The sequence below is a fragment of the Diuraphis noxia genome, unplaced genomic scaffold, assembly GCF_037042655.1.
Source record: "Diuraphis noxia isolate RWA-SAM2 unplaced genomic scaffold, SU_Dnox_SAM2 contig0004, whole genome shotgun sequence".
In the NCBI taxonomy this organism is placed as follows: domain Eukaryota; kingdom Metazoa; phylum Arthropoda; class Insecta; order Hemiptera; family Aphididae; genus Diuraphis; species Diuraphis noxia.
Window position 1 is genome coordinate 10368094 of NW_028301714.1, and position 16481 is coordinate 10384574.

General features: G+C 32.1%; 2 protein-coding genes across 3 annotated transcripts in view; one reads left to right on the top strand and one right to left on the bottom strand.

Annotated features, from left to right (window-relative positions):
• LOC107165735 (uncharacterized) lies at nt 1-5486 on the top strand. 2 transcript variants are annotated; one of them, XM_089226712.1, is made up of 7 exons: nt 1-503; nt 585-758; nt 1388-1592; nt 2648-2824; nt 3010-3266; nt 3325-3543; nt 3602-5486. In XM_089226712.1, exons 1-7 carry the CDS (start codon nt 317-319, stop codon nt 4987-4989), a joined length of 2607 nt encoding a protein of 868 aa, XP_089082838.1. In that variant the 5' UTR covers nt 1-316; the 3' UTR covers nt 4990-5486. The 2 variants fall into 2 exon arrangements, with proteins under 2 accessions (XP_089082838.1, XP_015369592.1); XM_015514106.2 differs by having other exon boundaries at nt 2-503; nt 2648-2953.
• LOC107165880 (chondroitin sulfate synthase 1-like) overlaps nt 5172-16481 on the bottom strand; it is a 24042-nt gene continuing 12732 nt past the window's right edge. Inside the window, exons 2-6 of the mRNA XM_015514316.2 lie at nt 11287-11427; nt 10997-11183; nt 10726-10883; nt 8622-8823; nt 5172-6613 (exon numbers count right to left, since the gene is read on the bottom strand). Of these exons, the coding sequence (XP_015369802.2) occupies nt 5544-6613; nt 8622-8823; nt 10726-10883; nt 10997-11183; nt 11287-11427 (1758 nt within the window). The 3' untranslated portion in view covers nt 5172-5543. The remainder of the gene's footprint in view (nt 6614-8621; nt 8824-10725; nt 10884-10996; nt 11184-11286; nt 11428-16481) is intronic.

Here is a 16481-nt window from a genome sequence, read left to right on the forward strand (position 1 = left end):
ATATTGTTGATTACTGATAATTAATACCATAAATTGCATAGAGCAATAAATTACTCTATGTACCATTGTTATATTTTGTGATACCACAGAGATATCAAATAATCTACAAATTACAAAACATGTTGTCTTGATAATCGTTATCAATCATAACACAGAAACAAACCTGAAACGGAAACGGTGTATGATTTTCGAAGTTTCAAATTATATGAATCTTTCAATCTTTGGGTTATCTGCCTCATTTCATTCATTCATACATATTTCATTAAGACCTTTTTTTCAGCTGTCTTTAATTTATTTTGCTTAATTTTGTATTGATATGATGCCGGTGTCTGAATATTCAAAGGACTTTGACCGAACCACAGATGTACAGACACACGATCAGACGCCTTTCGACTCCATTATATCGGAACATCCACTTATATTGAAAGGTCTATCTGATTGTGGGTTTATAAATGCTTCTCCAATACAAATTGCTGCACTACCAACAATTATTGCAGGACATGGTAACTTGTACAAAGTATTTTCATTTTACCCCTTACCTCCAAAAATAATTTCTTTCATGATATATGATTTTATATTTATAGACACAATAGTTGAGGCGAAAAATGGAACAGGAAAGACATTAACTTTTGTTATACCTACTTTGATAAGATTAAAATTAGAACAGGTTAATTTACAAACTATTATTTTGGCACCAACACGAGAAATCGCTGTCCAAATACAACAGTGTTTCAATAAAGTTGGACAGCACTTGCCAGGTACTTACAAAAATACGTTATTTTCTCTTAACTCGACTATAAAACAATCCCTAGTTTAAACTCTTTAATGTATAGATTAATTAAATAATTATTTATTTCTTATTAAGTACTTGAAGTTGTTAAACATAGTTAAGTGTACATTAGTATCTATATCAGAGATATTCAAACTGTGCGTCGCGGCCTCCTAGGGTTGTCGTGTAAGTATGTGAAGGGAGCCACATCAAAGCATCCGAAACCTACATAGTACCCAGGTCTTGTGCAGTGAAACCTCATGAAGACGGAATCGCTTAAAACCATCCAATTTTCCCGTCTCAATAGAGTTTCTGACTTGACGGGGGAGGGGGGAGTTCATATTCATTAGGTATGTATTTTAATTGGACCAATAAAATTGTTCGTATTACTGGGGTTTCCGTCTTACCAAAGTTTCACTGTATAATTATAAATATTAGTTAGTTTATAATATACCGACTATATAGTATAATATACTAATAATATTATTAGTATATAGATATCTACTAATATAGGTTATGGCCTACGGGATGAAAAGATTGAATATCTCTGATCTATATGGTTATACGTCTTATTAAGATACAAAATCTAATTTAAACCTATATGTTTGTAAAATTTAGAACTGAAATGTGAATATTTCATTGGTGGTACTCCAGTTGATGTTGACAAACAAAAGGCGAAATGCTGTCAAATAGCTGTCGGTTCTCCGGGACGCATTAAGCACCTCATCAATGAACATGTGTTAAAATGTTCAGAAGTAAAGAGCTTTATACTTGATGAAGTTGATAGACTATTTACTGACAAAAACTTTACGAAAGATGTTCGGTAATATTATTAATATTGGCTTATATAGAAAATAAATTAAATTAATACTACCTATATTAATTGCAACTTTATGTATACTTGAAAGTAAATATTTTTTTTATATTACAATTTGTTTGCACAGTTACTTATTCACAATAGATATTAAAATGAATAGTTAATTCAACATATTTTTTTTGCATTATTATCTAATATTTAAAGTATATTACTCGATTTTGTAATCAAAAAATGTAATCTTAAAGGCAAGTTATTATATTTTTACAGTATTTAGCTGTACTTCATACATTTTATTGATTATTCCTTCTTTTTTATACTTATGCCTTGAATTATTTCAAATATTAGTTTAATTTTAAAAAAATAACTATAAGAAATGTAAAGATTAACTTAGAAAATTAAGTCTAACAGTGATTTTCACATAGATTATTATATATTATAATGATCAGTTAAAATTGGTTATCTGTTACTGTAATTGTATGTAATTGTACTACCTACACAAATGTTTTCATTGTAACTGATCATTTTTATAATTTTAATATGACAAAACATTTATAACATACATAATATGCAGAGGCAGATTGACAAAAAATTTTGACCTGGGAAATCATTGGAGAACAGGCCTACCAAATTAATTATAATTTATGTTTAACATTTGAATACATAATTTATGTTTATGACCACCCAATTACCAACTTGATTCATTTTCCTAAAATAAAAGATGCTGAAATAGAAAATTAAAACGTTTTTACTGTCCTAAATAGTGATGTTGTTACATTTTTTTTTTAACATACCTTTAAAATTTATGTGATATATATATATATATATATATATATATATTATTTTTGAATAATACCTGAATTAGTTATTTTTGATCATGACATTTTTGATGAAAATATTTTAAAGGACAAAATTCGGTTATTTTCTTTTTAATCAAAAGTTATACTTAGATTAAAAATAGTGATTTTTATTTGTAATGTTTAAATTTAATTTTTGCTGTTTATAAATGAATAAAATGTTTATTTTTAAAATTGATAATGAATGGCAATATTTATTTTTTCCAGACTGATTGATGCTAAACTTCCAAAATTAAAACAAACTATTGTTGTAAGTGCATCAATTGATAAGAACGATATGTCTCTCTTTGATGAGTTTATGAAAGAGTATATTATGGTCAAGGGAGCAGAAGAAGATATGAATGCATTACAAGATCCATCAAAGTTCCTAATAGGCATTAAGCAGTATGTAGCATGTGTTAAAGCAGTTAGTACTAATATAATATTATTACCTGCAAAAAATGTGCGACTCCTCAATATATTACAAAATTTGCCATATACACAATGTATCATATTTACTAACTACATGACAAGGTACTTTCATTAATTAAACAAAAAGATAGTGTATTGTATTCATTATAATTTTATAGAGTTGAAGCTGTTTGTAATATGCTACGTGACCATAACTATAAAGCTGATTACATTAGAGGTGATCAAGATCAAAGTATTCGATTAAAGTTGGTAGATAGATTAACATCTTTTAAATCAAAAATACTTGTTGCCACGGATTTGATAGCCAGAGGAATAGATTCGTCAAACGTAGACCTGGTGATTAATATGGACTGTCCAAATGACTGGGCTACATACCTACACAGAATTGGCCGAGCTGGAAGATTTGGAAATAAAGGTTGGTTAATAATTTTGATAAGTCCGAATTTACAAAAAACTGAGTTATTTTTTTTTAGGAAATGCTTTTACAATATTGGATGATGACAAAGAGTTGAAAACTTTTAAACAAATTATTAACAGTATTGAAAGTGTTAAGGTTAAAATGCTACCGATTGCAATTACAAAACCTATACTTGAATATGCAGACCACGAGCTTGAAGATCTCAACTTATCAATTGAACCTGAAGTTTTACCAATCCAAGAAACTGGAAATGACATAGCAAAAGATAGTAAAAGTAAGACAATATTTTTTAATAGTTAGTATACATTATAATTCATTTATTTTTATTTAAGGTAATTCTAACCTTAGTGCTAATTGCATTGAATCAAATACCAATGGTGCATCTGAAGAATGTCACCCATGCTCTGAAATAAAATCTGTTTATGCATATAGTGCGGCTGAAACGGAGTCACTACAAAAGCTACGTAAAGTCGTTGAAGAAACCGAAAGAAAACTTATTGAAGAAAATTTGATTGACAAAAAACTTTTAACCGGTGATAGATCTTTTGTGTTATTTGATCCAGAACCTTATTTTTTAAAGAATGATCAATATCCAGAATATAGTCCTGAAGATCTAATAGAAATTATAACAAAATATGATTCGGATTTTGATAAATATGAAGCTGATAAAAACCGAATGTTAAAAAACACATCACTCCAAACCGTGAGTGAAAATGAACTCTCTGATATTAATCAAGTGTCTGAAGAAAATGATTTTATAAATGTATCCAACACTATTGATAAAAAAATAAACGACATAGATACAGATCAGCAATTACAGAGTCAACATGAAGCTCAATTTAATGTTGAAGACAATATGCAGTTTGTTAATGAAGCATGTTCAGAAAGCAACTTTTCAAATGAATCAAAAATGGTTGATGACATTAAAACTGATACAAATAATAGTCAAAAACTACGATTTACCGATATATATAGTTTATTTCAAATACCAGATTTTAGTCTTTTAAAGCCAGCACAGCATGATAGTAAAGTTGTTCATTCAACAAATATAGGAGAGAATAATGTTTCAACTTTGATATGTGAAGATGAAAAATCGCCAGATGAAGAATTGTCGAATGAAGAATTGTCAGAAGAAGAATACTGTGAAGAAGAAGAATACTGTGATGAAGAGGAATACTGTGAAGAAGAAGAATACTGTGATGAAGAAGAATCCTGTGATGAAAAAGAATCCTGTGATGAAGAAGAATGCTCTGATGAAGAAGAATGCTCTGATGAAGAAGAACGCTCTGATGCAGAAGAATCTTATGATGAAGAAGAATACCATGTTAAACAAGAAAATTGCAATGGAGAACATAGTGATAGTAAAAAAGAATATGATGATGGATTTGCGTATGAAAAAGAAAAAAAAGAAAAAGAGTATCAGGATGAAATTAATTTAGAAGCAAAAAATAAAAGATTTGATAAAGATTCTACAAATAAAAATTACTCTTATGATAATCATCTTGACAACCATAAGATATCTTTTGTGAAACACAATAATAGTTCTATACAAAAACCACTTTGCAACAACATCCAAGGATATGATATACCTAAAAGGGAGGGAAAAAATATTGAAAATAATGAACAACAATTAGTGGACTATGAAATTTTAAATAACTGGTATGGTCAGTGGAAACAGCAAATGAATCGCATACAAACACTTGTCAGGATGAGTAAGTGATCATCTTGTGAGATGAGCATAAGTTCATCATGAGAACTGAATGATTTTTTTTTAAGAAGTTTTCACTCTGTATTATAATATTTAGTTTTTTTTATGTTTTGGCGAATAGTGATATTCACTGATTTTATTTTTTGTATTTATGGCTGAAGTTTTCTTTTCATAAACAATAGAACACAACAAAATGTATTTTAAATATAATATTATTATTATTGTCTTAGTCGTTATAATAAACATTTATCAGTCGTAATAACTACTAATAACAGTATTATAAATACCTACAATTATTAATAATTTCATTTTAAGGGCATTATAATAATATCACGATACGTTTTATACATTACATTTATATACATATAGAGAATGCGATACATAAAAAGAGGGAGTGAGAGAGAGAGAGAGAGAGAGACACGATTTTCTCGATCGACTTGAGATCACGACGCGAATCACAGTTTTTATTCTTTTACAATCAAAAAAAAAAAAAAAAAATGACAAACAAACATGTACAAATTATGATATTATTGTTAAACAATTATAAATTTTTCGTAATAAATATATTAAACGCGCGGCCGCGGCGCCAACCCCGACGCGGGCTGCAGCGGTTGTAGCTGTGCAGTCCCGGCGGTCGACCCATTCCGCAGCCGACCGGCCGCGAATTCATACACCGCGTCCCGGTTCCTATAGATGATGTTGGCGAACTGGTCCACGTTGCCGTACGTCTCGAACCTGGTGTTGGCGCACATCTGGGCCTTGGGCTCTGGTAACCCGGCGTCGCACTCGACCGGGTGGTAAACATGCACCAGGTCCGGGTCAGCAGCGCGGAACACGGACGCCGCGGTTCGCGACCGCACAAACTTCTCGTACAGGTCCACGTCCTCGTTGCCCCAGCCCTTGATGGAAGTGTCCAGCCCGCCGGCGGCCGCCAGGTCGGTAGCGTATGCGCTGACGATGCCGAACCCGTACTGTCGCCAATATCCGCTGTCCTGATTGACCAGGAAGTGGTTCGGCGACCCGGCCGCCCGGCCGTACACCACAACGGGGTCGTATTCGCTGTACACGATCGGGAAGTACGCGGTGTGGCCGCGAACCGTATTTAGCCGCACGCGATCCAACGTCGCGGCCGTCCACAGCATGTCCACGTCGACGAAGAACAGCAGATCGTCCGTTGGCGGACGGGCCGCGTGAATGGCTCCGGCGTGCAGTGCGGCCGCGCGGGCGAACGGGACACCGGGATCGGGCAGCACGGTGAGTTGGGCGTCCGGGTGACGGTCTGCGAGCTGTGCCACCGCGGCAGCAGCCCCGTCCGCGGTGGCCTGCCCGAACGGGACCACCGTCAACGTGACGCGTTCACCGTTCGCCAGGCACACCGACTCGTAGTTGTCAACGAACCTGGCGAATGTGGCCAGCCGGTTGAACAGCGGCAGCACGAAGTGCACCGTCTTAGCACGGCTGTCCGGCCGACGCTTAGCTGGCGGCCCGTCCTGCACCCGGACCATGCCGTTGTCCACAATGTCCCTGGACGGACTGCCCGCCGCGTCGTCGTCGTCGTTGTCGTACGCTTCGGCGTCCTGCTGCTGCGCATTAAGCTTCACTTCCGACCCGTCCAGCACTTCCCGCACTTCGAAACCTGCAATGACCGAATCGTATGGATTAGTACAGGCACCTATTTAATATTTATGTTTTGTTTAAAATTTCAAATAGAAATAAAATAAAAATAAAACACCATTTTATAACAGTTATATAAAATTATATGAATAACTGAAATAATATTCTAATTATTTTCCAGTGATTTATATTAGTGTATTGGAAGCAATTTTAAACCTTTACAATTTTTGGGATTATTCAATTTCATTTGGTATCACCCCTTTCAAGTATATTACGTTGGTTCATTTTGAATACCTACTTCCGAGTTCCGGACATCCTCAGTGGTCAGATTTAGAAACGAGCAATATCATTTAGTTGTAATATCAAGACATCTGGATACTGCCATGAATAGTATAATTGTATTAAAGAAGTATACATTTTGATGACACTTTATTATATCACGTTTCAAAAAATATTTAGTAAAAAAAAAAAAATGTTAATTATAATTATTATTTCTAAATTGTTACCTACTACTTGATTAAAACGTCGTAAAATAATGGTAATGGTAATGGAAATTAAAATAACTGGAATAAATGTATTATCAATGTCTAAATTCCTCAAGTTAAATGTTAGATGCTGAGTGGAGCGAGGAATGTATTGGTTTTAAATTAAATTAATGATGTTTATTTCATTTTCTTTTTTATTCTGTAAACACTTTTCTCCCTCTTAACTTGCTCAAAAATATCAAGTGTAGCATCTTTTCTGAAAGGTAATGTTCTTGAGGTACTCAAAATAAAAGCGGTTAAAGGAGAAAAACGATTTCACGATTTTACAATATTAAATAATTATAAACGACATTTTCTACCAGAAATATTGCTTCAAATGAAAAATGACAAGAAATATTTTTGTTGTATTTTAGATTTTGTCCCTTACGGTTTAAAATTCGGAAAATTTTAGCCATTTATGAGCTATTTATAGACATTTTAATTTTGGGAGTTTTTTGTTGTAATTCGGTTAAAAGCATTCTTTAAAACTTGAAATTTGGGTTGTTTACTTATATTAGCCTTACCTAGACATGGTAAAACATTTTCAAAACATTTGAGCGACTTTTTTCTTTTAAAATCTAAGATTCGAAATTTTTTTAATAATCTATATAATAGGTATATCCTAGACAGATAAACCGTCTCCGCTCAGAATCGTTTTTCGTGTATAATGATATAATGTCATTGGGTTCAAATTTAATTCCATCCATTACAGTAACCCACTAGTAACCTACTGTACAGCAGAGCGACATCTACGACTTATCCACTTTTTTTATGATTAAATTTGAACATCAGTAAAATGCAGAATAGGTTTATTGATTATTTCGTCCAACATTTGTTATATTCAACCAATAAAAATATTGATGACGCTTACCAGTTGCATCTTATATAATATATTTTCCCAATATCATTCTATAGGTATTCAAAATATTGGTTGGTAATTTTTTTAATGCAAATTTAATCGCAAACTATTAACAATAGGCGTTCTTGGTATTCTCTTCAAATTCCTATGTGTGATCAATATTCTTAAATAAATAAGCAATGGGTTTTTTTTTCATATTATCAAAATGTCTGTATTTTATAGTTTTATAGCAATTAAAAATAAAGTTGCAACTTATCAGTGTGATAAAAATTTGAAGATTAAAAATAAATTCCAATAAACTTTTAATATTGTCATAAAATTATTTTGATGAAACTAGTTTTTTCTGTATTTCCAGAAAAATAAATATTTATAAAGCGTATACCAGCTGTCATTAAATAGGTACCTACTGAATAATTCCTATTTATTTATAATTATTGAAATCAAAACGTTGAACGAAGATAGATTTTTGGATTTAATATCATCTAAGAAAATACACTTACATATATAAGTAGTATGGTCGGTGGTTATTCTCATATATTGAAATTAAATCCACTAAAACATTAAATTCGTTTGTCTTGTCCGGAAAACACGGACGAAAAACCGCTATTATAGACTATGGTTGCACAATAATATCATACACTTTTTACCGGTAAATTGCTGTTGGAGATATGCGTGCCGCCGCACAGGAACTGTCATTTTTTTCCCCCGGTACTTCTTGTACATTAGCAACATGTCTAACATGTAGTCTACGCCGAACAATGGGTTCACCCTCTGGTAACCATAAAATATTTCTTTAAAATCAATCACCCGACCGCGCTGCTTGGAAAATTTATTTATCAGATCCATCACCTGCAAAATACAATAATATATATTATATAGGTATATAAAAAATTTCTATAATAATATAGGTAGCATTGCTTTATTTGATTTTTTTTTAGGTTTTAATGTGTACGTATCATGACAAAAAAAAAAAAAACCAAAAATCGGTCAGAAACAATTTATCGTGCTTATAACATAATATTTATGTCTACAAAAATGTTCAATTTCGTTCAACAATCTATTTATTAGATTTTGTCTTATTATTTTCATTTGTATGTGATACACTGATTTTTCTGCTATAATACTATTGTGAATATTAGAATTGATACGATTTTTTCAGAAGTCTACTCACAGTGTTTGATTATCATTTTTGTTATTATTATTATTGTTGTTGTATTTTACATACATTTTCAGTATTAAAAATATCAGATTATAAATTAGAATAATATATAGGTAATAACCAATAGGTATTACCTATACATTGAGTGTATTATACTCGATATTTGCTTGGTGGGTCACATACTAAACGATAACCACTAGGTATATTATTTGACCTTATTTTTCAAAATACTGAATACTTATAAATTAGAAACTATAAATTTGTGTTGTATATAGATTATTCCTACATGTGTAATTAAATACTAAAAAAATTGCATTAACAGAATGACCTGAATCGTTACAACTGTTTATTGTTTTGCATTATTATAAGAACAAAAAAAAGAAGTTATGAGGCAGGCAACCTAACCTATAACAAAACTAATTTTTGAATTCGGAATTCAAACCTTTCCCGATTCCAGCAACCAGCTGAGTAAACACTTTAGTTCCGTACGATAAGTACACAATGTATACCTATATAGATTAGGGAAGGTCAAGAGGGAAATCGCGACTTCCTTTCGTTTTTCATTGTGGTTTTTTTTACAGAAAGTAATTAATAAAACATTTTTTTATAATCTTTTGTTCGTTTGATCATTTTTATAACCACGGATATAAAAATTATTTATTACTCTCACACAATTCGATGTAACTTTCAAACAATAATATTTGATTTTGTTTGATAACAAATAACTATGAAAAACGAAATCATCCATTCAGAATCAGTGACTATGGACATTATACGTAATCCGATGGATCAACCCATTAGCACATATTGGCTATACTATAAACGAAATGAATATATTAAACTATTTGATGTGTACAGTGTACACTCATACAATCAAGCGTTATTTAAATAAAAAGTATAGCACATACCTATACATATTACAACATGCATATTAAAGAGGCTTTTTTTTATAATTAATTATTAAACGATATTGATATCGATAGCGACCGCGACAACATACAATAAACTCAAAGTTCGATTATTAGTGGGTCTCTGATATACCATTTTGGCAGAGACTGTACTGTTTTTGAATATTATAGTGTCCCTTGTCAACCTGTTTCGAACAATTTATTAATTTACAGGCTTACTGACGATAATTATTATTGATGAATATCGAATATGCATGTGCTTGTTTTTTGTCCCTCATATCAATTTTTGGCTACTCATTCCGATTCGTAACGTTGAGTTAGGTTATATGCCAATAGCCAATGAGTGCTGACCACTGTAAGTGATATTCAAGTTACGAAAAATTCGTGTGTTAAATCTGGTGACTTAACGTGAAGAAGTGGTTAACTATCACGGGCTAAAGTGAAATAAAATATGACAACCAAAATCATAAGACTATTCAGGTTGGCCACCCCTGATATTATACTGCCAAACTGGTAGATATAATGTAGGCAGGTAAGTACATAAAGATTAGAGTTTTGATGACAATTATCGATGCCTAATAAACTATTTCGTTCGTTCATTCAATGTAGGTAAGGTATGTAGAACGAATATGCTCAAATAAACTCATATTTTGTGAAATTTTATCATACGACTATAATAGATACCTCCCGGACGACGTCATCGAGTCCTTCTTTCGTGTACGAGTCGATCCGGCGCCTGGGATTCGCATCCGTGTCCGAGTACCAAGCCTTTGATATGAAGTCCCATTTGATGACGTCCGCCACCTTGCGTGGCCTATACTTGTTTAGGCCCGGCGGAAGTCCTATACACGTAATATTATTACATTATTATAATGCACAAACGATACGGTTTTAGCCGGTTCCGCATGATATAATATAAGCGGAACTGTAATATAATACAATATTGTTTAGTTACCCAACAGATCTGGGTCGCCCAAGTAATTCGGACTTCCCGGTCGGGACGCGAACAGTTGTTTCGAGTCGCTGGTCAGCCGGAACTCGTTGGACGGTCGCGGGTGCACGCTGTTCAGCTGGTCGATCATGGAACGTACGTCTCGGTGCAACAGGATCTTCTTCTGGTGTATTTCCTGCAGCTCGAGACCCTACACAGCAACGTGGAAAAGGTCACGAAAAAAATCAGTATAGTCGACCCGAACGATAAAAAATTATTAAGTCAAATAAAATGTTCGACGTGCCGCGATATACCTTCATATAGTTGTGTATCCTATACATGTGAGTGTGCTGTTTGACTGGATGTAGAGTAATTGCTCGGTGTACTTCTTTTTGCTTCAAATTGCCAGTAAATGCATCGCTGCCACTGGAGTTGTGATACAAAATAGTTTGCATCTAAAAATAAAATTCCAAAATTAATCATTACATAAGTATATAGTATAATAATATTGACTTTAAATTAATTTCACCAAGAAATGGCGACACAACTATTTATAAAGGAGTGCTCAGGACTTACTGGTGCTTGAGCACGAGATACAAGTTATACAACAAAGGTGAACACAGCAAAAACATAGCTCTATATTTCTATAAGAATATTATAATATGCTCGATTTTAAGCAAGAACAGTATCGTGTTAAAATTGCATGTGTGCGTGTGATAAGATTTATTATACGTAGAAAATATATCATGCAGACTGCATTGTATCTGAATTCAGAGCGCAATAAAAATGCATTTTTTAGTTTGTTGTGTTTTAAAGAACATTTACGTTAAATTATTCATTAAGGCATAAAAAAATTAAATCAAAATCATAGTATTGTATTATAGGTACTGACGAACAACGCACAAGCCACAGACTATAATATTTATAGAAATACCTATTAAATAAATACGAATAAAATACGAGTGAATCGAGTGATTCTTAGTTCAGAGTGGGATACTGGGATGTTAAAATAATATTATTTATCCCTAACAATAATAAGACGCATATTATATTCTTAGCCATGTAGAAAACTTGATGAATACAAATACAGACAATACAGTAGATGTACAGTCGACACGTGTATTATAGGTAACGTTAATCGTTACATTAACTAATAAAGTAATAACGGATACATTTATGTTTTCTGGCTCTCTGTGTACAGTTACAGAATAGCCATTGGTCATGAATTATATTCTCCTCAAGTTCATTCACTCCAACAAATTAATAACCATATTAGCTAAATAGATTTTCGTTTATGTAACCACATGTTTCAATCCAATAATAATATTGTATGAAGAGTATACTCAACATTATAATGTAGAACTATATTATATATTATAATACTAGCTGCTGCACATGTATTATAACAACTAACGGTTTGCACTTATAGTCTATTGGTGTTATCCTCAAGTTTGTATAATATTATAATAATAATAAATTAATAAATTATATATATATAGGTAATATATAATAACGACGCGTTCAAGCACTAGTTAATGGCGTTTTTGTAATCGTATACCCACTTTAATTTGTATACGTCCAAATAGTAGTAATTAAATAATTTAAACCATTTACCGACGTTTTTATTTTAATAAAATTAAAATTGATTTGTACTCCTAAATGTTGATGATAATGATATTCGTTGTTATACGGGCTTGTAATATTTCGTGGGTATTCGTTTACTCTACAACATACAATGTTGCTCGACAGCTGCATATTATATTTATATTATATTGTTAAAACATTTTACAGTCGGAACCGGCGCGCCCATTGCGGGGGTTGAAAGGGTCGAATTCCTATTATATATATATATATATATATATATATAATATACAAATATACAACTATATAGTATATATAGGTATAAGTTCGCTAATATATAGTCTATATATAGGTAGCCATATAAGTAAAATCCATCTTACGATTTTCAATATACCTACTTAATGGATTTTTTTTTAATGATAATATCCGACCTCTGAGCTGAAAATAGACAAAAACAATACGTAATATGTAATAAACGTAAATTACACAAGCTTTATATGGTCAACAAGCTAATTAAATATTACAACTAATCTTATGTTATTATTATTATTAACAACGCACTGCGACTCTGCATCAAATTAAAATGTTATATTATATTATGCGTCATGAACCAAGAGGATTGACGAGCGCCTCCTCGTCCGTACTTGGGCCGATTTAAAATATTTTTCAGCACGAATAGACCCGACAAAACCCGATTACCACTGGGTCTGTGGTCGAAACAACTTAATCGTTTCACATGCTTATATTATTATATAGATTACAGAGGAACCTCCATATAATATTTCCAATAATAATGGTAGATATATATAGGACAAGACATGTACGATTTTGGCAAACGTGGTATGAAAATCACGGCATTCCTCGATAATTGCATATAATATTTGCGGCGCACATGACTCTGTAAGACTCGGGTGGGAAAAAAAAACATCACACGTACGACGTACCTATATGTAGGTACGTAACTATTATATTATTATGACCATAAGAGCGGCGGCGTGCAATTCAAAACGGTTTTTCGAGTGTCTCAAAACGACCAGACGTTTCGTACATATACCGTTCTATTTCTATATAGATAATAAAGGAACGTATACCTACCTACACATAGAGAAAAAATTTAAGAAAAAAACAAACAAGCGACCGAATAAAAACGAATTAATTATGAGTGACCATAATTGGAAAACGAGTCCATTCTTGTCTGCGCTTGACGTTTGTCCGACAAATATAATATGTAAAATAATAATATTACTATACATCCTATAATTTAATATACATTACCTATAATTTATGTATAGGATGTGCAGCATTGTTATACTGCGCGTCATTTCGGATCTTTTTTCTTCCTTTTTTTCATTTGTTCGCATATAATACAATACACGACATATTATAGTAACGCGTGCGTCTGCAGATGTCTGTCGTGCTCTATACACTATACTGTCTAAACCGATTCCTCGTGTGCTATTATAATGTGGAATTGTGGACAAACAATTTGTTTTTTCTTAAGGTACCGCTCGATTCATAAAAAATCCATTAATTATCCGTGAACGAATTCGTATGTAATAGGTACTGGTGTGCAGCGCAGTGTACACATTTCTTTTCGATTTATTATTTTTTTTTCGTCCCATTTCCTCCGCTGTCCGCGGTGTTGTTCACCCTCTACACAGAAAAACACCATTTTATTTGATCGGGAGGAAAAAATAATAATAAAAAATAAAAACCGGTCCTCCCGCGACTATAATATAGCAACGGTATCGCATTAGGTCCGGCGGCCTTGGTAGTTGGCCGCGTCACACACATAATATTCTCCTCGACTTACCTACGTGATCGCAGTCGTCATTGAGCCACGCACACATAGGTTAGTGACTTCCTTAACGCGTATTTTTATTTATACGCTATTATAGAGCGCGAGCACGCAGCATATGCGAAATAGTTGGCACAATAATATGAAAAGGGTTCTTAATTTCGTAATTGGTCTATAAATCTAACCTTAATACGCGTTTACATATATATCATGCATAGGTATACATATATAATAATGTATGATGTACATTTAAATATATGTCGACACGTCTTCGTGATGTTCTCGTCCGTCGCGAATAATTATTGTCGTAAGTTGAACGATGACCGTGACGTCCTGTTTGGTACAAGATTCGCGTTTTTATATTATCATTTCGGCTTTTAACGCGTTCGAGGATGTGTTGAAGGTACTATGAATTTTCATAACGATTAAAAATTAAATTTTTTAAACAGTTAAGACTGTTAAGTAGTGGTAAAATATGTTATGATGTTAGAGAATGCATATGCATCGTGTGTTTATTACGAACAATATATATAAGTATATAACAGTATACAACCACTGAACTACATTATACTACCTTATATAAACGTGTTCGGATCGACTACTATAATAATGTTATGATTTGTAAATTATCAATTAAACCTTTACTTGTAATTTTGATAATTATATAATTATAGGTAGGTACCTATAATTTGACTATTTTTGTATTATTATAATATGGCGATGGTGGTGTATTGATATGTTGGTATATAAGATATGATATAACCATGGTATCCTCCAAGTCTCCAACGCACCAAACGATTCACCAACACGTCAAACCGATTGCGAATAAATTTCAATATATTATTATTTTGTGCTGCAGTTGCTTAGTTTTATTGTATACTATAGGCACACGCACCCTTCGTCTTCTGATTCTTCTTTTTCCAGGTTGACCGATAAATAATAATTAACTTTGGCCATATCAGCACTGTACAACATAAGCATTAGGTAATTCATTCCGATTTTGGTTCAAACGGAGTTAAATATGTGGCCATGTATAGGGTTTTAAAACATAGGGACTTAAAACACCATAAAGATAAAAATTATTATTCATATAAAGGCATATTAATAAACGATCAAACGATCCCAAAATAATGTAAAATCGGTTTGGGGGCGGTCTGGAATTAGAAAGAAATACGAGAAAAGTAGCTGCTGTACAGCAGGTGTCGGGTGTATAAATCGCCATTTAGTAACGTCTTATTACTGTAATGGATATGTCAAATCTGAATTCAGTGATAAATTATTACATACCAAAAAACCAAAACGATTCTTATAGCGAAGGCGGTCCGTCAGCCTATACGACATATTAATATATTATTAATTATATTTTATGATTATTTTTTAATTATTTGCTATTATAAAGTAATTTATTTTATTATTAGAAATACAGTACGGTATAGGTTAAATTAAATGTTGTCAAAAATATTACATTTGAAAATATCACTGTGAGTTTATATAAAAAAAACATAGATACATATTATGTATCTATAATATTTTCAAATAACGAAAAAAACAATTTAAGTAGGATTTTGCATTAAATTGCCAAGCTTTTTGACAGCCTAAACATTTTTATCTACTTTCTAGATACTTAAAAAAAAAACCAAGTAAAAATTTGAATATTAAAATGCATATAAATAACTTAAAATTTGCCTTAATATTTTTAAAATGCCATTAAGTATGTAGAATTATGGTTTGAATAAAAGTGGAATGTTTCAAGTTCCTTCTAGAGTTAATACTTTTTTAGTTAATTTAACGTATAGTAATTTTGGTCACTAAATTACAAGCCACTCAAAATATGTTTGAAGCACCCAACATGCTTTTAAAATAATAATCATTAGTAGGGGAAAAAATGGAATTGAAAATAAATAAATCATTACAATTTTTGATTAGATTAGTACCGAGCTTCCAATAATTTAAATATAAATCCGATCGCCATTGAATTTTTCACTGATTTTCACACATCAATGAATTACATATTTTCAAGAAGTATTACGCAGTCGAAATTATTTTATTATTCGAACGTAAAAACTAGCAAACGTTCATGAAATGTATTTTATTAGATCATATAATTAACATTTATGATTGGTCATTATA